We start from the raw sequence: 26,479 nt of genomic DNA on the forward strand, positions 1-26,479 counted from the left end.
GACCATCTCATGGAGAACCGACTCAGTGAGTACGTGGGAGCGCCGCTCTGTGTAATATGGTTGACTGCTGCGGTTTTGGTTGACCAACCTGTTGTGATGAACAGAGTCACACCTCTGAGTACATTTGCATGAACTGCGTATGTAGACAGGGATTCTGTCGGAGATCTCTGGATGGTGGGAGACGAGGGATGCTCACAAAAAGACCCATGCAAAGCTTACGAGGAACTGCTCCTATGGCGGCGCACATCTATATATATACGCGTCCCGTTCCCTCGCCGTTCGAGTATTCGACGAATTGTTCAACCCCACTATGAGGAGGCGGAGAGAACGTGCGCTTCGAGGTGGCTAACCTTACACGAGACTCAGCCGGCAAGTTCATCCATCCCGACGGCGGAGATGGCGGCGGCGATGAGGTGGTAGTGCCGTCGGCGGTGGCAACGAGCATGACATCGTCGTTCGAGGAGTACGAGATGGGGGTGATGGTGTCAGCGCTAGCGCACGTGCTCGCGGGAGACCGTGGCACCGATGCGGCGACTGATATATCTGAGTCAACCTCGTGCATGTTTCCGACGTCCTCGCCACCGTCGTGGGGCGATCGGGGCGGGCAAAAGAGGGGGAGCGACGACTTCAAGCTTGAGGATGTGGCCAAGCTCCGCAGAACTGTCGGGGAGTTCGGGGAGTCATCATCGACTCCGGCAGGTGATTCGATCGCTTTTCTCAGTGTATCCGGAGGCTCTTTATCGTCGTCTTCTTCTTCTTCTTCTTCTTCTTCACTGCTTCATGGCAGCTTCTCCCAACTCAACTCAAATCTACGTATATATTGCGTCTCTAATTTCCATTTCTGTTCGCTTTGTGTAGCAACGGAACAAACTGCATCAGCAGCAGCTGCTGCCGCAACAGAAACGGCTACCCGTTCGACCACCGGAGGAACAGAGCAAGCAGGAGCGAGAAGAAGATACAGAGGAGTGCGGCAACGCCCGTGGGGCAAATGGGCGGCGGAGATAAGAGACCCCCACAAGGCCGCCCGCGTCTGGCTCGGCACCTTCAACACCGCCGAGGCGGCCGCCCGGGCCTACGACGAGGCCGCCCTCCGCTTCCGAGGAAGCCGAGCCAAACTCAACTTCCCGGACGAGGCCCGCCATCGGCAAGCGCCGCCGGTCGCTCCGTCCGTCCGGGCGCCGGACTCCGCCGCTCCCGCAGTGCCGCTGGAGTCCCTCCCGTTCGTCGGTCACGGAGCCACAGCCGTCGCCGTCGCCGCCGCCGCGAGTGACTCCTTGGCCTACGCGAGGCTGCTGCAAGGCGCAGGGGAGTACCAGACGATGCCTCTCGCTTCTCTCTTGGATCCAATGATGTATTCCGCGGCTTCTGCTGCTTCCTTGGCCTCCTCCCATTCATTGCCTTCATCTAATCCATCCCCGTTTGCAGTTCCTCCTCCTCCTCCTCCTCCACCATTTCCTCCTCTGTTCTATTCTCTAGAAATGCCGCAACAGATCGACTTCTTCCAACATCCACCATGGACGGAATCCAGCCGCGATCCGCCATCTTCGTCGGGTTAACACAACACTCATGGAGCTCGACAGAACCTGCCTTCCTCTGTTCAGTTCAGTCCTCCTTTTGTTCTTTAGGATTCACACACGATCTATACAAATTTAGTTATATTTGTTTCTTATTTTGCTCCCATTTCTGTTTCTGTCTTCGTCGTTAGAAATTGAAATGAAAAGAAGATTGATTCTTCTTCGATAGATTGAATTATAGGAACCCTGACTTCAATTCTACTGTGTTAATTGACCTTCGATAGATTGAGAAATGAAAGCGACAGAAATAGCATCAGCTTTCGTTATCCGCTGATATGTATTTCCTTGTATCCGCAGCTTCATCGAGGAGAGAGCAATGTCTTCGTATTGGGTATGCCTACCTATCACTGTGACCTAACGATTAAGGCACGAAGAGGGCGACGTATTACACACCAAGTCTCATTCCACTAGTCCTTTGGATGCCAGGCATGATTCATGATATAGACTCCGATGCTCGAAACACAACTCTCGAATCAAACTCAAAATCCACTAAATGTGAGACTACGCCAAGTTGTGATCAGGTACAAGGACGGTGAACATGACGTATTGGCGTGCGTGTGTATTTTGTTGTGCAGTGGGGCGTGTATTATATAGTTTCTTATTGCCTCTTGCATCATCGTAGGGTTTTGTGACGGAAATGGAGACACCTTGGTGTCTAATATATATATATATATATATATATATATATATATATATATATGTATATATATTATTGTTGAGGTTGCTTAAGATGGTTGGTTGGACTTTTTTTGCGACGACCACCGACTTGGTAAAAGGCCAGGGAAGCTGCAACGTGGTCGTGCACAGTGGGAGGGACTCGGTCAACACACGATCTCTAGTTTCCTCGGTCGTGGAGAACAGCGCGGCTAACGCTGCAGTGGAGAGATGGAGAGGTCGTAGGGCTTCGAAGGCCGTGCAGACACCAACGAGCCAACGTGTAGCCATACGGATCATACCCAGTTAGATACGTGGCCAGGGAAAAATATGCCCGCAACAAGACAACTGATCACCGAATCGACTGCTCCACATCGATGCTTCCACCTGGATGAGATCCCGTTTGTACTTCCCCTAGAGTTTTCTAACATGACGTCAAAGTGACGATCATCCGAGCATGTGATATGGGATAAAAGACCAATTGTCTCCTGGACAGACGTCCCTTTCGTGGGATGCATTCTCATCACAATCATTCATCAAACAATACTCCCCTACCAAGAATTAGTATCTACATCTAAAAAAAAGAAAGCATCAGTATCTGCCAGACGCCATTCTTTAGCTGGATGTCAGTTTCCATCAGGTGACACTTTCCAGCCACTGTACAAGGCACAATTAAGGGTTCCATTGACCGTATGATCTCATCAAAACTGTTGAGATTCAATATGACAACCAAGAAAATATGGTTCCTACAACCACGTAAATTTAAACTTCTGACTCTCAAATCGATAATAGAAGCTTTAGCTCTCCTAATCCCCCTCACTAACATGAGTGTTAGAGGGTGATCATCAAACAACCTCTTATATCTCCTTTGTTCTGTTGTTGTCAATCTTAAAGAAGGGAGCTACACGTACCCTCGGAACCAGGCTGTTCCGTGGCCTCGTCGTGCTTAGAGTTCTTGAGGTGCTGCCGCGTCCTTGAAGATTCAATTCCAAACTTCCTTCAACTATCGGGGTTCTTGAGATTCATATTTTCTCCCTCTAGATCATCTACGCTGGTAGTTTAGTTAATCATTTTCTCATATTCTGAAATAGTCAACTTGATCCGTGATCGCGCCGTGAAAATAGTTGGCTGCGTTCTCCTATAAAATTCTTCACCCCTTCAAAGCATTCTGTGTTCCTTTTGTGACTAATGGCTGAGCAGCACCACCAGCACCACCACCACCTCATCCACCACCACAAGGAGGCGAATCCCGCCGACGAGGTGGTCTACACCGAGACCGGCTCCACCGGCAAAGACGGGCACACGACTGGTTACGTGAAGACCACCGAGGTGGTCACCAACGACGGTGGCTACGAGTACAGGAAAGAGGAGAAGCAACACAAGCACAGGGAGCACCTCGGCGAGATGGGCGCCCTCGCCGCCGGTGCCTTCGCGGAGGTATCCTCATTATTGTGTGTCAGATCTTACAAGACTTGCACTGTTTATCCTCACCTTGAGAGATTAGGTAAAAATGATGAACCCTGAGACTTGGGATTATCTCCTTAAAACAAAAAAAATCCTATATAATCTAGCATAGTTAGCGAGGCCATCGGATAATAATTAACATTTTGCATAGTGCTTACGGTATAAGATGGGTTTTGGCTTTCAATATCAAAATATGCTGGTGCTTGTATCAATCACAATAATGGTGACCACAGCATGAGAAGCACAAGGTTGAGAAGGACCCAGAGCACGCTCGTAGGCACAAGATGGAGGCGGAGATCGGCAAGGCAATGGCAGTGGGCAGCGGAGGGTACGCCGCCCACGAGCACCACGAGAGGAAGGAAGCCAAGGAGCAGGCCGAGGAGGCTCATGGGAAGAAGCACCACCATTTCTTCTAAGACGGTGCAGACCCTGCATGGATTGTTCGGGTTCATGGTGACCTTCCAATGTTGGTAATAATCGAAGCACGTGGTTCTGGACCGCGTGAAGGCCTTCGTTTGTGTGCGTGTGTTTAAGATTCACGAAATTGCTTGATCAATATGATTGATATTAACTAATAAAGTCTCTGCTTGTGTTTCCTTTGCTTGTGATGTAAGTCTTCTGAAACACAAGTGTTCAATCGCTCGTGTACTCGTACTCTGTTAATGAGCTTTCTGCCCACGCAACCGTAAACTTCCAAAGGTCGCAAAAGCTTCACCACCCAAACCTCCCTCCACCACCTTCTCTGTCGTTTTCAGCATCTCCTCCGTCAAGGGACGAAGAAACGCATACTTGCGACGGAAGACGCTTATAGCTACATTTATTCCAGTAATACTATGTCCAGAAATATAGGATTATGGAGCTAGAATTGGACCTGAGTGTGACGGGAGCCACTAGGAATCTCGCGTTTGCCTCCACCGAGACGGAGGCCGTCTTCGTCCTCCTCGCTCACCTTCCAGGTATGGCACATCCGATCATATGGGTTATTTTTGGTTATCGCAGATTTCTTAGCGACGATGTGATGCAGCAGGATTGGTGCGGGAGAAGATCGAGGTGTCGGTGAATGAAGAGGGAACGGAGATTAGCATCAGCGGAGGAGGGGACAAATCCGCCGTTGAGACGGTGGTTGGAAGACGACTGCGGTTGAGGAATGAGTTCGAGATTAACCCGTTTCGGAAGGTGTTTCGCATCCCGAATGGCGTGGCGTTGGATCAGATCGATGCTGGTTTTTACGAGGAAGGAGACATTCTGGTGATTTTGATGCCCAAATCTGTTAGAGGTAATGCCGCTGGAATCGCAATCCGAGAAGTTCAAGGAGGAGAAGCTCCAAGGGAACAGAAGCTTGAAGGAGACGAAGTGATTTCTATGGACCGACCTCATGGTCATGCAGAAGCAAACGAAGCGAGAGCCACGATTGATGATGCAAAACCACCAAAGGCGGAAGAAGAAGAAGAAACCAAACAAGGAAAAGAAGAGGATCTAATCAGAAGAGAAGGGGCCGAAGAGAAATTGGACCAGAATGGAGCAGAAAGCTCAGGAACGGACCGTAATGGAGATCGAGAACCAAAGCACATGGAAGCAGAGATCAAAACACCTAAAGAAAAAGACTTTGAAGAAGAAGAGCGAAGAAAGGTACCTGATCAACCTCAAAAGCCCTCGATCGAGATGGAAGCACCAGATCTGCATGGAGAGCCCCCTCCTTCCGCAGCACCGGGACCAATCAACGGAGCGGGACAAGAAGATACAATCGAGAAGACGAGCGGTCCAGAACGAGAAGAAGATGAAGACGAAGTGCCCGACTTGCTTGAAGCGGCTGAAGCGGATCGAGATCTCCACCAACCCAAGGGACAGCAGACGTATCCAGATCACCAAACGGAACAAGAAGACAAGGCGCATGAACCGGAGCGACAAGAAGACAGAGCAGTACCTGAATCGTTCGAAGCACCTCAATCGGAAGGAGATCTCCACCAACCCGAGGAACAGCAGACGGATCCACATCACCAAACTGAACAAGAAGACCAAGCGCATGACTTGGAGCAACAAGAGGACAGAGCAGTACCTGAACCGGATGGAGAAGATATCCACCACCCCGAAGACAAGACAAAACCCGGCGAGATTTCAGATCAAATTCCCCGTCGATCCGGCGACAAAGCAGAGGAAGCAGCTGACGAAGGCCCGCAGACGGATAAGCCGATCGAAGCCCCAGACGAAGGCGAGGGAGAAGAGAGCTCGCCAGGTGATACAGGAGAGAAAGAGAGAGAGAACGGATCGAAGGGTAAGAGAAAGAGAAGGGAGAGGGCTAAAGAAGGAGGAGGAGCGCCGCCTCCTTCTCTGGCGGTCTTTGCTTTCATGTTGTCGCTGGTGGCGCTTGCCGTCCAACTCGTGAGGAGTCGAAGGCGCCGTTAGGCTTCGCACCGGATTGCAGTTATGGTGTTGGTTTACATTGTAGAATGTGCTATTGTTTCAATTGTTTATATGGTTCCCTTCTTATGTTTCTGAAAAATGGTGTCCACGACGCCGAAAGTAGACCTTGAGATGACCTACGCTTCCATTAGCCTCGCAACATCTCTCTCCTCACGCTTGCGAAGCTGCGCATCCTTATCTGCGTTGCGTGCTGGCCAACAAGCCCACGCCCAAGTCCTGGCTCATGGCCTCCTTCCGCATGTCACCCTTGAGACCGACCTCACGCTCATGTACGCTCGCTGCTCCAATCTCCCTCTCGCCCGCCAGGTGTTCGATCGAATGCGCCACCGGAACATGCATTCTTGGAACATCCTCCTCTCTGCCTACGTCCAGGCCTCCCTCTTTGATGATGCACTCTCGCTTCCCCGCTCGCTCCTACACTCTGGCCTTCGCCCCGACCACTTCACGTTGCCTTCCCTTCTCAAGGCCTCCGCCGCCATCGGAGACTCCTTTCGCGGAATGACATTCCACAACTGGGCTGTATGCCTTGGGCACGAGGAGAATGTCATCGTTAGGAGCTCCATCTTGGATATGTATGCGAAATGTGGGAGCCTGGATGATGCTCTCTACTTATTTGAGACAATGCCTAATAGGGATATCGTTATGTGGAATTCTATTATTTCGGGGTATGCAAGGGTTGGGTGCTCAGCTCAAGCGTTGGACCTTTTCCGGAGGTCGCAATGGGAGGTCGAAGAGCAGGACTTCAGGGCCATTCCGAGTGTCCTGAATGCATGTGGTCGGGAAGGAGACTTAAGAAGAGGGCAGGAGGTTCATGGGCGAGCTGTTCGGTGCTGCTTATTTGATTCCAACGTTGCTGTAGGTAATTCTTTGATTGATATGTATGCTAAGTGTGGATGTGAGAATGACTCGTGCAAAGTTTTCTCAAGCATGGGCGAGCAGAAGAACATAGTGACATGGTCAACTTTGATCTCTTGCTATGGAGTTCATGGTGAAAGAAACAAGTCACTGGCACTGTTTGAAGAAATGCTAGCACAAGGGATGAAGCCGAATCATATAACGTTCACTTCAGTCCTGTCTAGCTGTAGCCACTCAGGCCTTGTTGAAGAGGGCCGGAGGATCTTCGACTCGATACGGGGAGTTCACGAGGTGGAGCCAAGCATCGAGCACTATGCATGTCTGGTTGATCTTATTGGTCGTTCAGGGAATGTCGAAGAAGCTCTGGAGATGATACACAGGATGCCGATGGAGCCGACTGCTAGTGTTTGGGGAGCACTGCTGGGTGCTTGTGTGGTGCATAAAAATGTGGAGGTTGGAGAGATTGCTGCCTTCAGGCTTTTTGATTTGGAAGCTAGGAATCCTAGCAACTATGTGGCTCTCTGTGGCATATATGAAGCAGTTGGTCGACTGGATTGTGTTGCTAAAGTGAGAGTGAGGATGAAAGAATTGGAAATGGTGAAGACACCAGGATGCAGTTGGATAGATGTGAAGGGGAGATTGCAGGCTTTCTATCAAGGGGATGTCTCTCATCCTTCAGTGAAGCATATCCATGAGATGTTGAATTGGTTAACTCAGACAATGACCACTTCAACTATGGTTGATTTGGATTGGCATTTGTGAATATTTTCTCATGCCAAGTCTTGTGAAGATGGCAAGAGATATAGATGGACTTGGAGTTACAGTGATGATACAGCCAAGTAAAGCATACTACACAGTCTGTGACCACATGCCATCTGATTCAAACTGCAGTGATCTGATCAGGTAAGAGATACATCAGACCATAACTGCAGACAACATGATTTTGGTATGACAATATGAAGCTTGCCATAACTAAGAATCATAGTATCCAAAAGTTACAGCATCCATCTTTTGCCATGAAAGAAGTCGACGGAAGAACACATCCAAACCCTGTACAAATTCTTAAAGGAGTTCGATCATTCTCAGCCAGGAATGTGGAGAAGAACACAACAGGTTACATCTTACTGCTTCCAAGAAGTCTTTTACATTAGACGATGAAAGAATACCTTTATGATGCTCTCAAGATCAGAGGATACAACTGAAGGTTCATCAAATGTAATGAGATAACACTATACAAGCACAAACGTTCCATCGGATCATGGCACTATAATTGGATATATGTTTCATCAGATATAATTGGATAACATTATACAAGTGCGAATGTTCCATCGGATCATGGTGATGGCACTATAATTGGATATATGTTTCATCAGATATAATTGGATAACATTATACAAGCGCGAATGTTCCATCGGATCTGCCGTGTTTGCGATTAAGACTTGTTTAGCAGATTGTTGTATGCAGTGAACAGGGCATGAAACACATCTCCTTTCTTCTCTTGGGCAGCTGGACTTTCTTGGGAGTTAGATTCTGCTGACTCTGCCTTATCAGTCTTGACTGGGGCTTTTACTTCTGGTTTCACTGGTTCTGCATTTGCACCACTCACTTCAGTATTTGTTGCCAGAGAAGGAACAGAGGTCTCCTTCTGTGTGGCATTTGAGATGGCTTCATCAGCTTCAGTGTTGGAGACTTTGGTAGGTTGTTCTTCTGTTTCATGAGGTACTGCTTCATCCGTTGTTTTGTGCTCAATCACTTCTGTTTCATGAGGTATTGCTTCGTCCGTTGCTTTGTGCTTAATCGCTTCTTCTGTTTCAAGAGGTGCTGCTTCGTCTGTTGCTTTGTGCTCAATCACTTGTTCTATTTCGAGAGGTACTGCTTCATCCACTGCATTGTGCTCAATCACACGTGTTTCTTGAGGTACTGCTTCATCCACTGCTTTGTGCTCGATCACATGTGTTTCATGAGATACTGCTTCATCATGAGGTACTGCTTCATCCACTGCTTTGTGCTCGATCACATGTGTTTCATGAGACACTGCTTCATCATGAGGTACTGCTCCATCCACTGCTTTGTGCTCAATCACATCTGTTTCATGAGATACTGCTCCATCCACTGCTTTGTGCTCAATCACTTCTTCCTTCGCTTCCACGGTCTCTGGTGCAACAGTCTCTAACACGACATTGTCGCCGGTTTTGATGGATTCAGAAGGCTCTTCGTTCTGCAGGATCAGTTCCAATAAACTTCAAATTAACATGAGTTAAAGTTCAATCTAGCTTGCCTACCTCTATGAGATTGCCATGTCAAGGAACAATGGCGTGCCAATACCATTTTGGCACACGATATATGTATATATATATATGATGAACGCAGAGACTGAAACATTGCCATCAACTAGCAACTTGCAATTTAGTTGCCTAGCGTGTGGTTGCTAATGCATATGGTTGTCCTCGTGCAGCTGTTTCCAAAGTAGCATTACTACAAGCTATAAAGATGGCACCTTGAACTGGTCGTCGAGGGATTTCAGGTGGCTCTCATCCGGCGCCTCGTGTTCGACCTCCTGCTCGGAGGCCGCCACCACGACCTCCTCGTCCTTCTCCTCCTCCTTGGGGAAGTGCACCACCTTGGGATCCTGCGAAGAGGGCGGCAGCTGCTCCAGCGGCAGCGGGGTGTCGCCTTGCGCCATGGGCTTCGACGCGCACGCTCCCATGGCTCTGCCTCTCTCTCGCTCTCTTGATCCGGCCCTGGTTCGAGAGGGAGGGGAACAGAAGCGGAAAGGGGCCACTGGCATATAACGAAGCAGGAGAAGGAAGGGTCCCGAGGCGCGAGCTGGCGCTGTTACTCCGACATGTGTTCTGCGCCGCAGGTGTTTGCTCTTCCGACGTTTGCTCTGCAGCGCAGAAGGAACTCAAATATAGAATGCGGAACCAGCGGTGCTCACGAATTGCACCGAGTTTGAAGACATCCGACGTGATCGACAAATGACTCGTACGCTACTATTTCTCTTGTTTTTTTTCTCGTATTTTTTAAAATTATTATAGTTGCAAAAAAATACGAGCTTATGTGTGTTTTTTACATTTTTAATGTTGGGAATAAATTACCACATTTCTTTCTTTCAAGTAGCTATACTTGTCTTGCTTTTTTGCTTTTTTTCTTTCTCCGTGTTCGTGTTGTTTGGTTGTGATAGAAAGAACAGGAAGATGAGAAAATTATTCATGTTAGATGGAGTAAAATAGATTAAATTATACATTATAAGAAATGTGAGATTCTGACATCCGTCGAAGTTTTTACCGACTAAATTAGACAGGAAAAAACCTTTTAGTCAAGCATTTGAATTTGTTACTGTAATATTTTGGATGCTCAAATCAATTTATAGTCTCAGATTATAGAATAAAAAATTTTATATCTAAAATATTGGAGAGAGCTCAGCTTACTCATAAAACCTATTAATATAGATTGTGGTAGCACTTGTCATCTCCCTTCAGATCAGGTAAAAACAAACATAGTTTATACGGCTGATCCACAGCACCAATGTGATCAATTTGAAAGAAACCAGACCTGAACATAACGATGCTTGAAATTGGCATGAAATCAACAAGATGGATCAAAAGATGTTAAATTACATGAACCTCTTTTCATGAAACAAAGTCCTCCAGAGGAGTTGCTTCTAAATTTCCTTACCAAATGTTAAATGTTGAACATAATGACAGTGACCGACAAAAGCCGCATCAGTTTCTCCTGATCAAAGTATAATGAGAGAATTCTACAAGATCCAGAATAAGGGGAATCCATGAGTATTATTAGCAGATACCTCTTTACTGCTTCTGACCATGTAACTTGACAATAGCAAACTAGTCAAAGATAACATTGTCGGAGAAGAATGAAAAGCAAACCGAGTCCAGAATACAGAATCCAACATGACGACATGTAAGGCCACAACATGACCTATAGAAAGGGCAGATAAAAGAAGAAATTGACAAAAAAGAAGGTCAACTAAACTAATAACTTTATTAGTCATCTAAATGACACGCACATAGGACCCAGTATTCTCTCTTGTTTCTAAGAGACGTTATCAAATGCCTCGAAATATTTACTAGCAAAAACACCAAATGAAAACTCGAGCATCAGCTCCTTTCTTGAATCAGAAAAATTTACAATTTTGCAGCCAAAATTCCACAGCTTCCTTCAAATAATCTTGCATCACCTAATTCTTTTTGAAGTAAGATCCAACTCTATTTCCTTCTGCCTTAGTTCAAGGCTCATGTGTTCATTCTCAAGCTTCATCCGCTCATTTTCCATCCTCATCATGTTTAGTTCTCTGTCTTTCTTCTTACTAAACCTATGCCACTTGTAACATTGCTTCTCAAGCTCCAGCATTTGAGCTTGAATTTGCAATCTCTTCTCCTCTAATTGAAGCGGATAAGAGTTGACCCAATGCTGTTGTATTGGATCCTTCTGAAAATACTCTGTTCATATCTATCGACAAACCTTGAGGTTGAAGGGTCATGATACAATTTTGTGGGCCTGGGTGGTTTCCAGAAACCACATCTTCATGGCTCACCCCATTCTTCATCCTTTTTGGAAAGCATGATGCCACCAAATCACCGTGCAAGGTATTATGCTCTTCAGCATCACCTTCCTCATCGTCACTATCAGCACTTTGATCATCTTCATCAACATCTTCGTGTGAGTCCCTCCTTGCATCATGCTCGCCTCTCCTTCTAAGTGCCAACTGCAACGATCGTTGAAGTGCAGGGTCGGCAGGTAAATTCAACCGGTTACAATTATGATAGGAGCACATCTCCTCATAGAAAAGATGTTTTGAGCTCAAAATCTTCCAGACATCATCCTTCATCTTCTCAGAGACATTACTGATATGGTCCAAAAGCGCCGGATTCTCCACAACCCTACAAGATGTTCCCCTCCCAAGGATATCCGTTAGCTTCTTGTATCTCTTGTTCAGGTCATTAAACTTATCCTCACATTGCTGAGGTGATACATAACACCCCCTTTCAGCCATAGCTTTCGATATGGCCTTCTGCTTCCCCTTTTTCTGCAATATGACATACTTCCTCCTCCCACTGCTCTCAGAAGCATTGTCTTCTCCTACGTAAGAAACCACAGTTATCAAAAGCCGAACCATCGCATCAGTCCACTTCATTCGCAGCCAAGGAGAGCCCTTTTTCCCTTCGCCAGCCTCATTTTGAGCATCAACTCCATCCTCGGTCTAGCTTGGCTCGTCGTCATCTCTCACCGAGGCCCTTGCATGCTCTTCTTTATTGTACTCCATGATGGAAATCCCCTCTTGATGGTCAGAATCCTGAAACTAGTTTCCCGGTACAGGGAATGCATCACACATCCGTGGGTGGATCATCGAGGCTTGGCGCATGTGCATCTTTCCTTGCAAACTTATTGCACCATAAGAAGCTCCGGTCATCATGCTTCCAGCAGGTAATTTTCCCTCCATTTGGCGTCTTTCAGAAGTAAGAGTATCCAGTGACTACTGTCCAAATTCTTCCTTGTTATCCTTGAGACTCAGGAGGAATCACACAAGGTTTCCATCTTCCTTGCGGCTCCTACCGATTTCTTCACATCAATCCCACCATCTCAAAGATAACCAACCTTACCCCCCTTCAAATGTTTAACCTATACAGCGAGTATGAGAGCCCAGGGCTCAGCAAATGCAGAAAAATCCCAACTTTATGCAAGACGAGGCAAGAAATCGATCGCAACCGCCACAAACTCTCATTTCCCGATCTCAGAAGCAGATACCAAATGGGAACCCCTAGGCCCGACCCCAGATCACCGCACCAAGATTGGCACAGCGAGAAAACCCAACAAACCATCCGGAGCGGAAAGGACGAACTTAACTGCTTTGCGACGCGAGCGAATCCGGGTTGCGCCTTTCTTTCTGGGGGACACGCTCGACACCGCGGCAGCGTCGCCGAAGAAACACGGCGTCTTTCGGTGGAACGACGGGAAGGGGAAAGCGGGAGACGGAGAGCTAATCATCGCGGCGGACCGCACCGACGGGGTTCCGACGAATCGCAATCGCACGCCCATCGTGCGGTCGCCAACAGGCCCAGTTAGGTGGGGGCTTATTTCGGTGGGACCTAACGTGACGCCGCCAACGACGTCAGGCTGACGTCACAATTTATTAGACTATTTGACTGTACCTCCAATAAATCTTCCTAAGTTAGGGTTTGGTGTATACTCTCATTTCATCACAAACATAGCAGCTTTATAAAAGGGCTTCAAATATGCTAATTTACATATGAGAAACTAATTTTTTGATATTAACTTAAGCATCAAAAATGATTATTATTAGGTATATTCTCAACATAATTTACAAGATAATCATTTCGTGATATCGGGCTTACGATAACGTCTAATAAGAATCAAAATTGGTTTCGAGTCGTAAAACCCACAAAAACTAGAATTTATAAATATAAAAATCATAGTCTTTGGATGGAATAAATAGATAAATGGGTAATTTTTTTCCCTTGTAAATTAAGACAAATGGTTTGGGTAATTTTTTTGCCTTGTAAATTAAGACAAATGGTTGGGGAAGCTTTGAAAAGGACAGTAGTAGCATGGAACAGTTGATGTGGTCAGAAAGCTTTGACATAAATAAATGAACAGAAAAGTAGGGCTGCTTTTAAGGAGACTAGTGGCAGCTGTGCTCAAGCCAAAGGTTTTCCTAAGATACCCTAATCCTCATTGGACTGCAACTTTGATGGTGACATCAACCTTTGCCAAAGTTATTGAGAGATCTATGTGATTTTGAAGAGATGAGGCTGAACCTTCATGTTCAGAAAGTTAAGCAACAGACCAAATGTATTATTTCAGTCTTTAGTAATGTAAAATTATTCTTGATATTTTTGTTTTTCGAGAAGTAAAAGTTATATCGACATAATAATTTGATACGATACGAAACGGAGGTTAAGTGCACATTGATTTTCCAATTTGTATATATGAAAAATCTCGTAAGAAATTTGAGGATAATTTTTTTTATTTTGAACCTATATCGACATATCGATATCTGATTCGATCTACGATATCATCGTTTAATCGATAATTTTATATTATCTAAATATTTGCTTGTTACCACCATCAGTATTTTCGTTATTTTTTTATTTTACGCATGAATATTTTTTTTCTTATTTGATATTATCTTATAAATTTTATAAAAGACGAGTCTTAGTAAAATTAAGGCTAATATATATAAATACTAATCTAACTCAAAAGCTTAAACTTTTAAGTCTAATGTGTCACCAAATTATTTCAATTCTTAATAATATCATATTATTCTTAGCTCTCTTTTCATTTTGCATCTCACTTTTTTTCATAATGAGGTAATTTTCTTAATAAATAAACAACAAAAGGGACTAAAAATTTATATATATATATTTTTTTAAGCACTTATCTTAGATTCTATTACTCCTCTCTCTCTCTCTCTCTCTCTCTCTCTCTCTCTCTCTCTCTCTCTCTATCTCTATCTCCATTTCTAAAAATGGTATTAGTGTCTTTGATCTGATTAGCACAAAGATATCCATCAAAATGAGAAGATTCGGCATCGATGTAAAATGTCTCTTTAACCATAACTTTCTTATTCCAAAAATCATAATATCTCGATCTCTATTTTGGAGCAAAATTAGAGGTATGATTTGGGGGCACATCAATCGATATCAAATGCCGGTGAAGCTTCCTGCGACGGCTACAGAACAACACGGATGGCCTGCGCCGGGTCAAACGGAGTCTCACATGGAGTGCCTCCTCTCACGCGCTTCCGTCATCCGTGCCCGTCCGATCCAGATCGTACGCTCCATAATTGATTCGTATTCTCGGTCTTAACTCACCTGCACGTCGGTCCCCTCGACACGACGCAGGCACGCCCGCCTTCCCCTGACGTGTCTTCCGCCCCGCCTCGGTGACCGTCCGTTCGACGATCGGACGGCTGAGAAGGAGGACACGGAGACACCGCCGTGCGTCCCGGCTCGACAAGTTCGACGTGGGTTTCTGACCCACAACATTCTCACGACGCGCTGTTGGTTTACCCGTGTCCGTACCTGCACCGCTGTCTCACCAATCGCCACGGCCGGGGCGATGTCAAGTGCGGGACCCTCGAGGGACCGGTTGTTTCCTCGGTCGAAGGGCAGGTAGGTGGAAGGCAGGTGAGTCATTAACGGTGGGAGAAGTACTGGAGTGGAATTATTCGCCCAGCTCATGCGTTCGCAGGGCACTGCGAGCTCAGTGCTTGGGTTCTCCTTGAACGGCCGCGCCTCCTCCCCCTCTCAGTCCACCCCCCACCCCCCCCCGCTCTCTCTCTCTCTCTCTCGTCCTTGGAGTCCACCACACGATTCCGCGGTCCGTCGCGTCTTGGCATATCGTATCCGCCGCTCGAGACGTGGGAGCGAGCGATGGAGCCGATGGCGCCGCCCACAGCCCGCAGGTTCGGGCAGATCCCGCCGCCGAACCCGCGCGGCGGCGGCGGTGGTGGCGGCGGAGGCGCGCACCGGCGGTCCCAGTCCGAGACCTTCGTACGCCTCCCTGACGACATCCTCTTCGACCCCGACCCCGACTTCGACATCGACTTCCCTTCGCTCTCCGACAACAGCGTCTCCGCCGGCGACGTAGGCGGCTGCGGGACGCTCGTGGCCGAGACGCCCGGGGTGTCGGACCCGGCAACGGCGGGGAGGCCCGTCTCCGGGGCCCATCTCAGGAGCCTGTCGCTAGACGCCGCGTTCTTCGACGGGTTGGGGTTCCAGGCGGGCGCAGCGGCCGGAGACGGCGGCGGCGGCGGAGGGGCGCAGGAGAGAAGGGGGCACCACCGGCGGAGCGGCTCGATGGACGGGTCGATCTCGTCGTTCGAGGGCGAATCGGGGGCGTCGCTGTCGGATTACGCGAAGAAGGCCATGACGGCTGATAAGCTGGCGGAATTGTCGCTGCTGGATCCCAAGAGAGCGAAAAGGCTTGATCTTTTCTCCCTCTAACTCTTTTGCCCCCTTTATTTCTTGCAAGAACTTGGTTTTCCCCTTCCCAATTTTGCTTGAATTTAGGCTCATAAATGTTCTTTGCAGAAGTTTCCGGTTCATTTCCCTCATTTCCCCTTGCATGTGTTCCATGTTACTCAGTTCTTGTAGAAAAATTACTCTTTTTCCTTTTATTATTTTTTACCTCTGTTTCTGAATTTAATGTTGTCCAATGCTTCTTTTCGACTTGCCACTTCGTTTAGTATGTTAAATGACGCTCAATTTAGCTTTAATCTTATACAAGATATTGCAAAACTAGCTGAGATTTTTGAGTTCCACCTATTTCTTGCTGTAGGATTCTTGCAAACAGGCAATCTGCTGCTCGATCCAAGGAGAGGAAAATTCGTTACACAAACGAACTCGAGCGGAAGGTGCAAACACTTCAGACTGAGGCAACCACTCTCTCTGCACAGCTCACTCTTCTTCAGGTGCATATTTTTGACTGGCCTCTGCTGTTCTTTGTTGTTTGGTGTCTGACATGAGTTTGGTGCTGCCATTGATTTCTTTGTTTAAATCAACATAAGCTGATCTGGATTGATGTTGCTCCTGGTGAAATAATTTAGTTGCTGGTGTACTTTAATCTTGCTTGATCTCCTTGCAATGTACTGACTGATGTCAGTAACTATCCTATTCAAGCATATGCATACTGCACATTGTTTAGGCAGTTTTGGGCATATCCACCGAACTCGTATTATTTTTGCGAACAAGATTTTCTGAGACGTGTTTCATAATTATTGTTGCTCGAGTGTATATGTGTGATCATGTTGTGGTTTCATATGGAATTCCTGACTCAAGCACAACTGCAACCTAACGGCTTAACTTAAGTTTTATCTTTTGCAAGGTCTTGTTCTTCCCTTTTGCATGACTCTTTTGAATCTCACTCATTTCAGAAATCTTTTCTTTCTCTTTGTTTTTTGTTGATATAGGATTTGTGGTCTGTAGATAACACTTGATTTTAAACTTGATTTTGATGTTGAGAATCACAATGTAAATGGTGATCATTTTCACTGACTATTTTCAATAAATGAAGAAATGAGTCTCATAACATTGCGGGGTGTAATGGCTGAGGATTGACCTTATATGGTTACAGTTCTGTGTCCACAAGCATGAACTTGATCTAATTAGCAGCCGAGCATTGAAATCATACAGTATTGCTCAATCAAGTAGGAATGTATAGCACTGGACTGTATAAATGGGTCATGTTCTGCACTTGGCTTTGCTTCAATTTAGCATTCATGAGAATTTAGTTCTCTAAATTATTTATTCTCGTGTTTCTCATCTTCCATCAGTATCATTTATTGCACCACATTCCTTAAGGCTCTTTCCTCAATATCAAAACTAACAGGCTTTCTTTTTAACCATTGATTTGTTGTTGGAAAGTCTCTGTTGATGAGTATCTTCCATTGTATTTGAAAGGACAGTGATTTGATGTCTGATTCCTTTGTACTGCAGAGAGATACTACAGATTTGACTGCCGAGAATAGAGAACTCAAGTTGCGCTTGCAAGCTATGGAGCAACAGGCTCAACTCAGAGATGGTATGTGTTCAACAATACACCAACTAGTGTTTGTTAATTTAAGCTGAGTTATTAGTGAGCATTCTGTTAGTGCATTTCGAGCTTAAGATGACGACAAGAGTTCCTTGGCTAGATATATTGATGAGTGAGCAGAAGCTATAATATATTCTATCCAGAATTGCAACTAGCTCCAGCTATATCTTTATACTGTTCAAAATTTAATACAAGCAAAGCACGCATCAGATGTTTTCTTGGCTGAGAAGATCAATACCAAGTTCTAGGAACTTATTTCTTTGGTAGCACCATGAGTGTGCCACAGATTAACTCTACAAAAAAAATGTCACTGCCTACATTTCGGTTCAGCTACCCATATGATATTACTTACATGGATCAAGCATGTCATAGTAGCCAGATAAAGCTGACAACACAAGTGCAACAGCCTTGTGCATGCATAGTTAATGAATCAATCTAGATAATTAGGTGAGAATATCCTTATTTCTCAACCATTATTCTTATTCCCAGCATCCTAGAACCCATAGGTTAACGCTAGGCACGACGCAAGCTAGCTTGACATCAACCTAATAAAATGCAAATAGCCAACTCGCATATAAGTTCGATAAATGCAAAATAATAATTTATATTATAACATGCATCTTAAATTAGTAAACCTTATAGCCTATAATAGCTTGCCTCATCTCCCCATCTCTTTTTTCTCGCTCCCTCTTCTAGACCTACACCTATCTGTGCTGCTCTTCATAGTGTTCATGCCGACACCAAGCTTGTTCCTAGAGAGGCCTAGCAACTCTATCTTTAATCAACGTTTGTTCTGAATATTCTTTTTATGTGTGTGTGTGTGCGCGCACGCATATATGCCCTTTCAAGAATTGAGTAATCATACATACCCCTCCAAAGTATCAATCTGTATACCCTTGTAAACTATGTTTATATAAGTCGGAGGCCTTACTTTCACAATCCATCTATGGCTGTTACAGTAAGGGTTTAATTATCGATAATAACATTGGAATCTTATTGGACTGGCACATGTCAACTGGTACAGTACAGTGGTATAGTTGGACGATACAACGATAAGAAAAAGTAAAATAAATGTTGTTATTGAAACTTTGGTCGTATACTGCTGTATTTGCCCGATGCTTACTCTAGTTAAACTTTGGTTGCCCTCGTCCCCGAGCTACAAGATCATTTTGCACCCATCTTGTTATTGAAACCATCTTCTGTATGAATCTAACTTTGGAGGGTACTACTGCAATTTGCTTCAAATATCCTTATCCTATTGGGATATCGTGGGGTACTGATGCAGATAGGCTTTTATATCAATTGTGTAGGTTGCAAAAATTCCTGGGATCTTTTGTGATTTACACAAACTTAGGAAAACTTTCCGAGAACTATAAAAGGTTACTTTGTTATAGATATGCCACTTCAATGGGTGCACTAGTTTGGCTTGAGATGGCAAAGGATTGGCAGCTTAACTTCCCTCTTTAAAGTAAGATTTTCTGAGAAGGGGAGTTTCCTATTGATCTTGTGGCTCCGGGGTTCCTGAGCTAGATTGCCGACTTGATATCTGCTGCTTGAAGTTACTAATTGAAGGCTGAGTCTTGATGCATGATGTTGCTGATCATTACCTTCTCTCTTCTTTTAGCTCTGAACGAGGCTTTGAGAGAAGAAGTGCAGCGGCTTAAGATAGCAACCGGACAACTTCCGAATGCAAATGGAAATCCTTTTAATGGAGGCCTTCGGCAGTCTGTATCAAACTACTATCACCCGCAGCAATCGCCTCCCCCAAGCGGACGCCAAGCTCATCATCTGCATCCATCTCAGGCACAAAGTTCTTCGAACGGTCAGTCAGTCAGTGTTCATTCCCCAAATGATCCAATGGACTTCATGTGAGGGCAAAGTCAATAACCTGTTATAGCTTAAAACTACCTACCTTTAGAAGGCTATTTCTAGATGGTTTTCGAGTAGGATAATTTAGAGTTCATTTTATGCATAATGTAGCTTATGGTAGTTTCTTAGGGGATCGCTGTTCTTTGTAATATTTGTATCTCTAATAGGGTATGTCTAAGGTTAAACCGACTGACACCTATCTACATGATGATGAATGTGTAATATGAGTGTCATTTCTCCTTTGTTTCTTTTCCGGAATGTGTTCAAACTTTGATGCGGCAACACTGACTAGCCGCGTCTTAAGCAGTGTGCAGCTTGTTGGTTATTAATGTTTCCATTTTTTCCCGCATGATGTGAGATTTCTTGAGTTGCATACCTTCAATGAAGATGTTGCTATGCTTTCCAAAAGACTAATGTTGATGAATTGTTCTTGATCCGAGTAGGATGCATTTTTTGTGAACAATGCATTGGAATGCATCTTTTTGAGTATTGGAATCTTGAGATTCTATTCTTTTTCCAATCGTGTCGGCATTCGGGTTTGCGTCGATGTTGAGCCTATTAAACAAGGTATTTGGTTCGGCCAACCAACTTCGGTATGTCCTTTTTCAAGTGATTTCATGTTACTCTTGTCCGTTATACTTTGATTTGCGGATGTATCGGGCACAAATTGCCGTCGTCCAACATGAACTACTAAATTGGTGCCCGAGACAAGAATGGATCCCGGAAGAGTGGAGCACCTAAACAGACGAGTAGTAACTCTTTTTCGCTTTGCAGTTCTTGAATCATTGATCAAGTGAAGTTCAACAGGCCTTTCATCCTTCAAACTCCCAAACGCCGCATCAAGCACGGCATTGACATAGAAGAGCTCTCCTGCTGTCGAGCAGAAGAGAGCGATGGGAATGAACTGCTGCCCGTTAAGACGACTTTTGACACTCGTGAAGTGCATTGATTCTTTGATCTCATCTGCGATCGCCAGTGCTGATGAATGCAAGCTCCTCTTCTTCTTCTTCCGAGTTTGGGTGGCGAGCTGACCCTTCCGGACTTCCATGACACCTTTCGCCTGCAATGCCGTGATCCTCTCCAACTTTTGTGCTGTCAACTCGAGAGTTGACATAACCAAAGGCAATGTCTTGAGAGAAAGAAGGGGGCCAAAAATAATCGATCAGAAAAGAGAACTCTATGAACTCAAAAAGTAAATCAAAGGATTTTTTTTTGTTTTATTATTATTATTTTTTTGTAATTTAGGAATCTTCACAATCCAATTTGACATATTTTCATTTTTAATCTATAATCAAGTGTAATAAAGGTTTTATTTACGATTATAATCCTATAAAATTATTTAACTCGCCTCAAACTTTCCCGATGGATCCAAGAAAAATACAGTATAACTAATTACTCTACTGATTTTTCTATTATTTGAGTATTTCAAGAGTTTTCAAGTCTGATCTGATAACAAAATAAATCATCATCAATCTATTCAGGATTTTCTTTGAGTATTTAAGTATATTAAAATATCATATATTCAAACCAAATGTTGAAGTTTTAAAACTCCATTTTTATATTTAAAATATTGATGACGACGAACTGAATTTACTTATTAAAGGTTAAGGGTTCATACTATCATCCAACAATATATTGTTCGTCGTAAAACATCGATTCAACATTTATCATCATCATTTACCATTTAAAAAAAATTTCTGTGGATTACATTTGCACACTACAAAACAATTTTAAGTGTTCCCTCTGAACACGTGTGTCAATTCTGCAAGGGCTTATATGTAACTATCTCTCCAGAATATGGATCGATCTTTCTTCCCCATCATGAAGTGCTCCTGCAAATAATGATGAGGTCCAGTCGAAGGTACCACACTGCAGCCCAATCTCCCACACCCAAAGCCTCTTCAGAATCCATGATATATAGCTTAAACTGTGTCCATGCATGTCCCCAGTCCCAAAGCACTGCCATCTCCAAAAAGGCTAGGAGAAAGGAGAAGAAAAGATTTCTAGGTTTGCAGATAATGCTAGCAAGTGAATTAAAGATGGCAAAATCAGGAAAGAAAAGATCTGTATCTCTTTACATATGCTATTTCTTTTGTAACTTCTAAAATCCCACAGGTTACAAAATATTAAGTAAAAAAAAAAAGATCATAACATTAATTAAGCTTATAGTTTCATGAAATAGCTAATAGGTCTAATGAAATTGATAGCAAGTAATGCGTGTGCCATGTTAGAATTAAGTGGGAGAAAATTTTGAGTCTTTCTCACCCAGATTGAGCACATTTTGATGAAATAGTTCTTGAAATTGACAATACATGAGCATAAGCAGCCAACAGCAAGGCAGCAGGCAAAAGCAGCATCTGTCTCAGGAAACACAAGCCTAGTTTACATTTTTGTATGCATGAGGGGCAGAGAAGCTGGCCATAAGATATTACTAATCACCGGTTAGCTTCTCAATCATCAAAATTTTAACCCTTTGTGTGTCTCAGAGATTCCTTCTCTGACATTATGGATGACATTCTGTATCATTAGTTAAGACAAGGAAGAAACTACAGAAGAAGCATTGAAAACCAAGATAATATTGTAGCCCACACCAAAGTTAAAGTTGGACAAGAGAGCAAAGAAAGATGGCTAAACTTACCTGCATGACATGGTTCACATATGCACAATCACTCAACATGAGTCAATACTGATGGTTACAGCACCGGAATGGAGTCAGACAAGCAGAACTGCATTTATACAACCATCATTCTCAGGTTCATTTGTAACTTGAGCATATTTTCCTGCATGACAAGGAGGCAAAAAGATTAGAAATTTTCTAAAACATGGTGATCGGTGACGAACTTGATTTGTGGGCAACATTCTCACCCCACACTACTTTTCCTCCAGGTGTAACAAGACCAAGCTCACTCACATTTACCTGAAATCAAATGTACAAGACGCAAGTCTCAAGTCTGTGTAAGCTGATATCATCTTCGGTTTTCTTGTAGGCAACTGAAGAATCACTAGGTCTTTGGACAAATTATTTGCAATATATTGCCACTTCTGATCTCTTTTGAAAGAAAGAAAAAGAAAAACCAGTGAGAAGGATATTGAAAATTACCTCAATGATAGTTCCCCTTGTGATGACCGTTCTTTATCCCAATTATGTCGAGATTGAAGGTGCATTTCAGTTCGGGATGTGTCACATTGGCCTTTGTGAATCTCAAATCTGTTGGTCGAAGAAATCGCTCGTACTTTGGCGGCTTTCTTGTGAATCCTGGTCCAACAAAGGTGGCCTTTGTAACCATTCTCTTCCACTGATTGGGTGGTCAGTGTAACTGGAAAATTCTTTGATGTTCCTTTGATAAAAGAAAATACAATCAAGAGGTACTTACAGCAGCATCAACAACAGCAGTAAGCCATGATGTCTGAACTATAATCAAGATTCAAATAAAATAAGTTCTTGAAATGTGATCAGAAGAAATTCTCATGATGAATTATAATGAAAAATGTGATCATAAGAAAATCATAAATACCGCACGAGTATGCAGTTTTTACATCATAAACAACAAGAGCAGCAACAACTACAAGGACGTGATCTCCTAGTTTGAGATGCAATGGAGGTCATATAACATACACTAATCCCTAAAACTATGTTCCCTTTGTTTTTTCATAAAAGAAAATTGTAAGATAAGCTGAATTCACACTACATGTCAAACTATGAGAGGACAAGAAAAAAAGATGATGCTGCACTTTTAGCTTCCATATCTAGAAAGATTCACAGTTCCACAATCCTCTCAAAAGCACCATCTTTATATTATCTCACTGCCGAAAGAGCAGCTATTTTCTAAATTAAAAGATACCTAAAGAATCACTGGTAAACTCACATCTTACAAAAGTCCTCTCCATGTTCAATTCCTAATGGTTCAATTGCTTCTTTGTATTAAACCAAAATAAAAAATTCGCTGATAACTATACAATATGTATAAATCTTTAAGTTCCCAAAATAACCACACAAAAAAACTCAAACTCATATTTTCATGCCTCGGCTCAAGTCAAACAAGTTTTAACTCCTAATTTCCTATTCAGATGTAAAACTAAATTGTTTCCGGTTTCAAATATATTTAATGGGTGATTCAGAGGTAGTTAACCCCAATGGCTGGCATTTTGACCTCTAGGTACCATTCCCAAAATAAAGGTGAAATATTAAAAAATATAAAGAAACTATACATCTTTGCACAAAAAGAAAGCAAGAAAATATACATCTTCCAAAATCCCAAGCAAACATAATGGTAATATTTAACTAGTCCTTTATAAAGGTGAAATATTAAAAAATATAAAGAAACTTAACACAAGTGATTGGTACGCTGACACAAATCTTCCACCATGCTAGGATAAGTGATGTGTCAAAAAAATCTTCCACATTACTCTACCAAACTTACTCTTGCTTTTGCCGGATTGAATAACTTTAAACATCTCTTCTTCTGCCACAGGTCTGACCTGTTAAAGAAGAAAAATGGTACATCCATAAAGTGGTCTATAGGTTGAAGGAAAAGTGTCGGAGGACATTAAGAGAATCAATCAACACAAATTTGTTGCTTTAGATTTTATAATCCACAAAGGAATGTCTTAAGAGTGAAAGAACATATGAGAATAAAGCACAGTGGTCAGTGAAAAACAATTTACCTTTGGTAGAGGGACCTCCCATTGTCCAGCCTTCTCCTTCCTCTTTTGCTTAATAGTATTACTAAGGACCTACAGATTAAGCACGACAAGAAACTTCTCATCATATACATTCACATATAGCAACAAAAGGTTTTGCCAGAAATTTTCATCATATACAAGTACATAGTCCAATAAAAGGCCACAGAGAGGTAGTGTTGACCTTCATTCTTGTCGTTGTGTCACGATCCAAAAGATATGCAGGAATGGCTCCCTCATCAACCTTATCATCTACCTTTCGCCGGGATGAAGATTCTGCATGCACTGCAAGCCTGTAAAGAGAACATAAGTGCTAACAATTAAAAATATTTTCTTTCACCCCCACAATATATGACAAAAGATAAGCTTGTGAACAACAAAAGCATCAAGCCACATAAAAAGAAATGAAAAGAACCTCTGGAATTTTATTGCACCATTGAAAAAGCAAAACACAATGCAGTGCAAAATCCTTTAGTCAACATTTTAGAGCACATACAATTGTCGAGTCCTCTCATCAATTATTGTGTAAAGCATATATTTTGTGCCAGAACCATCTAAGATATGTTCCTAAATAATTCCACCAAGCAATTAAGCCCTTCTTCTTTCCTACATCAATTTACATCATACACCACATACCATGTTGCTAGATACAACGAATCATCCAAGGTAAATTCCTAGGTAATTCCACCATGCACCTCCATCTTCTTCTTCCCTACCACCTAATTTGCATGATATAACACCTCGATCAAGCAGAAAATTGATACCAAATTCAATGTTGTTAGGTCCATAATCAACCATAATTCATGCCCACTGCAACAAATTTATCAATCACTTATCGTTTGGATGGATGATAACTCTGTCAACGATCATTTCAAGAAAAAAAGCAGACCAATTTGTTGTTGATAAAACCTAATTAGAAGACATTGTTTTATATGAAAAGGGAAAATTAGGCATACGTCTTCTTCATCGTCGCTTTCTCCGCATAACGTTTCTTGGCAAACATCTTTGCTTTAACACCGAGAACCTGTAGTCACCATATGAACGAGTCATTAAACCTGCAGTAAACCGAAAAAATTGTACTCGAATAGCGAACATCAAGAACTTAAAATAGCAATAAACGAACAAATTACAGATTATATAGAGGATAAAGAAAAAGAAGGGAAAACGACGAAACCTTTTGCGCAAAAGCTGATAGCTCGTGGACTTCACGGGCTCCCTTCTTCCTCTTCCGCTCGAAGTGGTCGAGCCGGTACCCATGGCGCTTTCGGTGAAGCTCTATGAAGTCGCCTTGCGGCTGCCAACGGAGGCAACGAAACGAATCAAAGCCGAGAGTGAAAACGAAGGAAGAATCCCACCAAGCGATTCACGCGCTCACCATAGCGGCGTTGAAGTCAGCGGCATTCCAATAACTCTTAAGCTTCCGGCAGATGGCGTGGGGCTTTCGATTTGGCCGGCGAGGGAAGAGCGGTGGGTACAGAGCTCTCGGTACGGTCTTCCGCGGGTGACATAAATGAAGGTCAATTTATTGCTTCGCAGAGTTCATCTAACCGTTGATCTGGTTGAAGTATTATTGAGATCTGATATAGTCCGTCTGATTCCGGCTGTCGTTGATCGATTTTGTTTGTTCGTTGAGACCGCGAGGAATTCTAAAATCCGTTGAACCGCCCAGAGACGAAGAGCATATATATATATATATATATATATATATATATATACTCCTATTATTTTGAACATATTTTTATCAACCACAATTACATATATTATATAACTAAAATTTGTAAAAACTAAATTTAAATTTAGAGGGATAAATATGTGATACTGTTGGGTGACGAAAACAATTAATATTTTAGGGAACTATATTTATCTTTACTAAATATTTTTAAATAAAAAGTTAAAAATCCTTTTGCTTAGTTGAATAAAAAGAAGAAAGAAAATAAATTTGTTGCATACATGCTTATCACCATGAAATATTTTTAATGCCTACACATAGGAGTCATATGCATTGGTCTATTAGAGGTATCATGACACGTGGACCATTTACGTGTATGGTTCGGTCCACGTATGTGTGACACCATATCAGCACCACTATTAGAATAATGTTAGTGGGTCCACTGAACCCATCCAAATCTCTTATATTTTAATCTTATAAGAAATTTTGTTTGTTTCCTTAAACGAAATTGAACCCAACCGGTCACCCCGGAATCGAACCGGCAAATCAAACCAGACCGGTCGATTCAGTTTCCCGATTCGACTAGCTCATGTCTCACTTCTCATACACAAGAAGCTTCATCAAAATCCAAACAAATAGATAATATTTTTCCCAAAATATTATCTATTTAATTAAAATTAATAATTTTGTATTCATCTATCATAAATATTTTGGA

General features: G+C 43.3%; 5 protein-coding genes and 2 pseudogenes across 6 annotated transcripts; 5 read left to right on the forward strand and 2 right to left on the reverse strand.

Moving 5' to 3' along the window:
- Nucleotides 1-151: 151 nt before the first annotated feature.
- Nucleotides 152-2,198, forward strand: LOC103979635 (ethylene-responsive transcription factor ERF110). Its single transcript, XM_009395804.3, has 2 exons — nucleotides 152-699; nucleotides 859-2,198. The coding sequence occupies exons 1-2, from the start codon at nucleotides 444-446 to the stop codon at nucleotides 1,554-1,556; spliced, it is 954 nt and encodes a 317-aa protein (XP_009394079.3). The 5' UTR covers nucleotides 152-443; the 3' UTR covers nucleotides 1,557-2,198.
- Nucleotides 2,199-3,416: 1,218 nt separating this feature from the next.
- Nucleotides 3,417-6,192, forward strand: LOC135607889 (abscisic stress-ripening protein 5-like). The gene is made up of 2 exons (XM_065100076.1): nucleotides 3,417-3,665; nucleotides 3,926-6,192. The coding sequence occupies exons 1-2, from the start codon at nucleotides 3,417-3,419 to the stop codon at nucleotides 4,106-4,108; spliced, it is 432 nt and encodes a 143-aa protein (XP_064956148.1). The 3' UTR covers nucleotides 4,109-6,192.
- On the forward strand, nucleotides 4,546-6,095 carry LOC135607576 (uncharacterized). The gene is made up of 2 exons (XM_065099525.1): nucleotides 4,546-4,648; nucleotides 4,720-6,095. Exons 1-2 carry the CDS (start codon nucleotides 4,546-4,548, stop codon nucleotides 6,093-6,095), a joined length of 1,479 nt encoding a protein of 492 aa, XP_064955597.1.
- LOC135607888 (pentatricopeptide repeat-containing protein At5g04780, mitochondrial-like) lies at nucleotides 6,192-8,852 on the forward strand. 2 transcript variants are annotated; one of them, XM_065100075.1, is made up of 3 exons: nucleotides 6,192-7,871; nucleotides 7,970-8,687; nucleotides 8,785-8,852. In XM_065100075.1, the coding sequence occupies exon 1, from the start codon at nucleotides 6,192-6,194 to the stop codon at nucleotides 7,728-7,730; it is 1,539 nt and encodes a 512-aa protein (XP_064956147.1). In that variant the 3' UTR covers nucleotides 7,731-7,871; nucleotides 7,970-8,687; nucleotides 8,785-8,852. The 2 variants fall into 2 exon arrangements, with proteins under 2 accessions (XP_064956147.1, XP_064956146.1); XM_065100074.1 differs by having other exon boundaries at nucleotides 6,192-8,687.
- Nucleotides 8,853-10,954: 2,102 nt separating this feature from the next.
- LOC103979634 (uncharacterized) lies at nucleotides 10,955-13,182 on the reverse strand (annotated as a pseudogene).
- A 2,078-nt stretch (nucleotides 13,183-15,260) lies between these two features.
- Nucleotides 15,261-19,668, forward strand: LOC135607891 (transcription factor VIP1-like). The gene is made up of 4 exons (XM_065100077.1): nucleotides 15,261-15,936; nucleotides 16,293-16,425; nucleotides 17,450-17,534; nucleotides 19,171-19,668. The coding sequence occupies exons 1-4, from the start codon at nucleotides 15,386-15,388 to the stop codon at nucleotides 19,416-19,418; spliced, it is 1,017 nt and encodes a 338-aa protein (XP_064956149.1). The 5' UTR covers nucleotides 15,261-15,385; the 3' UTR covers nucleotides 19,419-19,668.
- A 1,482-nt stretch (nucleotides 19,669-21,150) lies between these two features.
- Nucleotides 21,151-25,573, reverse strand: LOC103979633 (uncharacterized; annotated as a pseudogene).
- Between the last annotated feature and the right edge of the window lie 906 nt (nucleotides 25,574-26,479).

Source organism: Musa acuminata, chromosome BXJ2-3 (genome assembly GCF_036884655.1).
Source record: "Musa acuminata AAA Group cultivar baxijiao chromosome BXJ2-3, Cavendish_Baxijiao_AAA, whole genome shotgun sequence".
In the NCBI taxonomy this organism is placed as follows: domain Eukaryota; kingdom Viridiplantae; phylum Streptophyta; class Magnoliopsida; order Zingiberales; family Musaceae; genus Musa; species Musa acuminata.

What these genes read in the sequence shown, in the direction of transcription:
- LOC103979635 (XM_009395804.3), top strand. Translation starts at nt 444, where the DNA reads ATGACATCGTCGTTCGAGGAGTACGAGATGGGGGTGATGGTGTCAGCG. An exon ending in GTCATCATCGACTCCGGCAG is followed by an intron (nt 700 to 858) that starts GTGATTCGATCG and finishes CGCTTTGTGTAG; the next exon opens with CAACGGAACAAACTGCATCA.
- LOC135607889 (XM_065100076.1), top strand. Translation starts at nt 3,417, where the DNA reads ATGGCTGAGCAGCACCACCAGCACCACCACCACCTCATCCACCACCAC. An exon ending in CCGCCGGTGCCTTCGCGGAG is followed by an intron (nt 3,666 to 3,925) that starts GTATCCTCATTA and finishes TGGTGACCACAG; the next exon opens with CATGAGAAGCACAAGGTTGA.
- LOC135607576 (XM_065099525.1), top strand. Translation starts at nt 4,546, where the DNA reads ATGGAGCTAGAATTGGACCTGAGTGTGACGGGAGCCACTAGGAATCTC. An exon ending in CCTCCTCGCTCACCTTCCAG is followed by an intron (nt 4,649 to 4,719) that starts GTATGGCACATC and finishes GTGATGCAGCAG; the next exon opens with GATTGGTGCGGGAGAAGATC.
- LOC135607888 (XM_065100074.1), top strand. Translation starts at nt 6,192, where the DNA reads ATGGTGTCCACGACGCCGAAAGTAGACCTTGAGATGACCTACGCTTCC.
- LOC135607891 (XM_065100077.1), top strand. Translation starts at nt 15,386, where the DNA reads ATGGAGCCGATGGCGCCGCCCACAGCCCGCAGGTTCGGGCAGATCCCG. An exon ending in GATCCCAAGAGAGCGAAAAG is followed by an intron (nt 15,937 to 16,292) that starts GCTTGATCTTTT and finishes TTCTTGCTGTAG; the next exon opens with GATTCTTGCAAACAGGCAAT. An exon ending in CACAGCTCACTCTTCTTCAG is followed by an intron (nt 16,426 to 17,449) that starts GTGCATATTTTT and finishes TTTGTACTGCAG; the next exon opens with AGAGATACTACAGATTTGAC.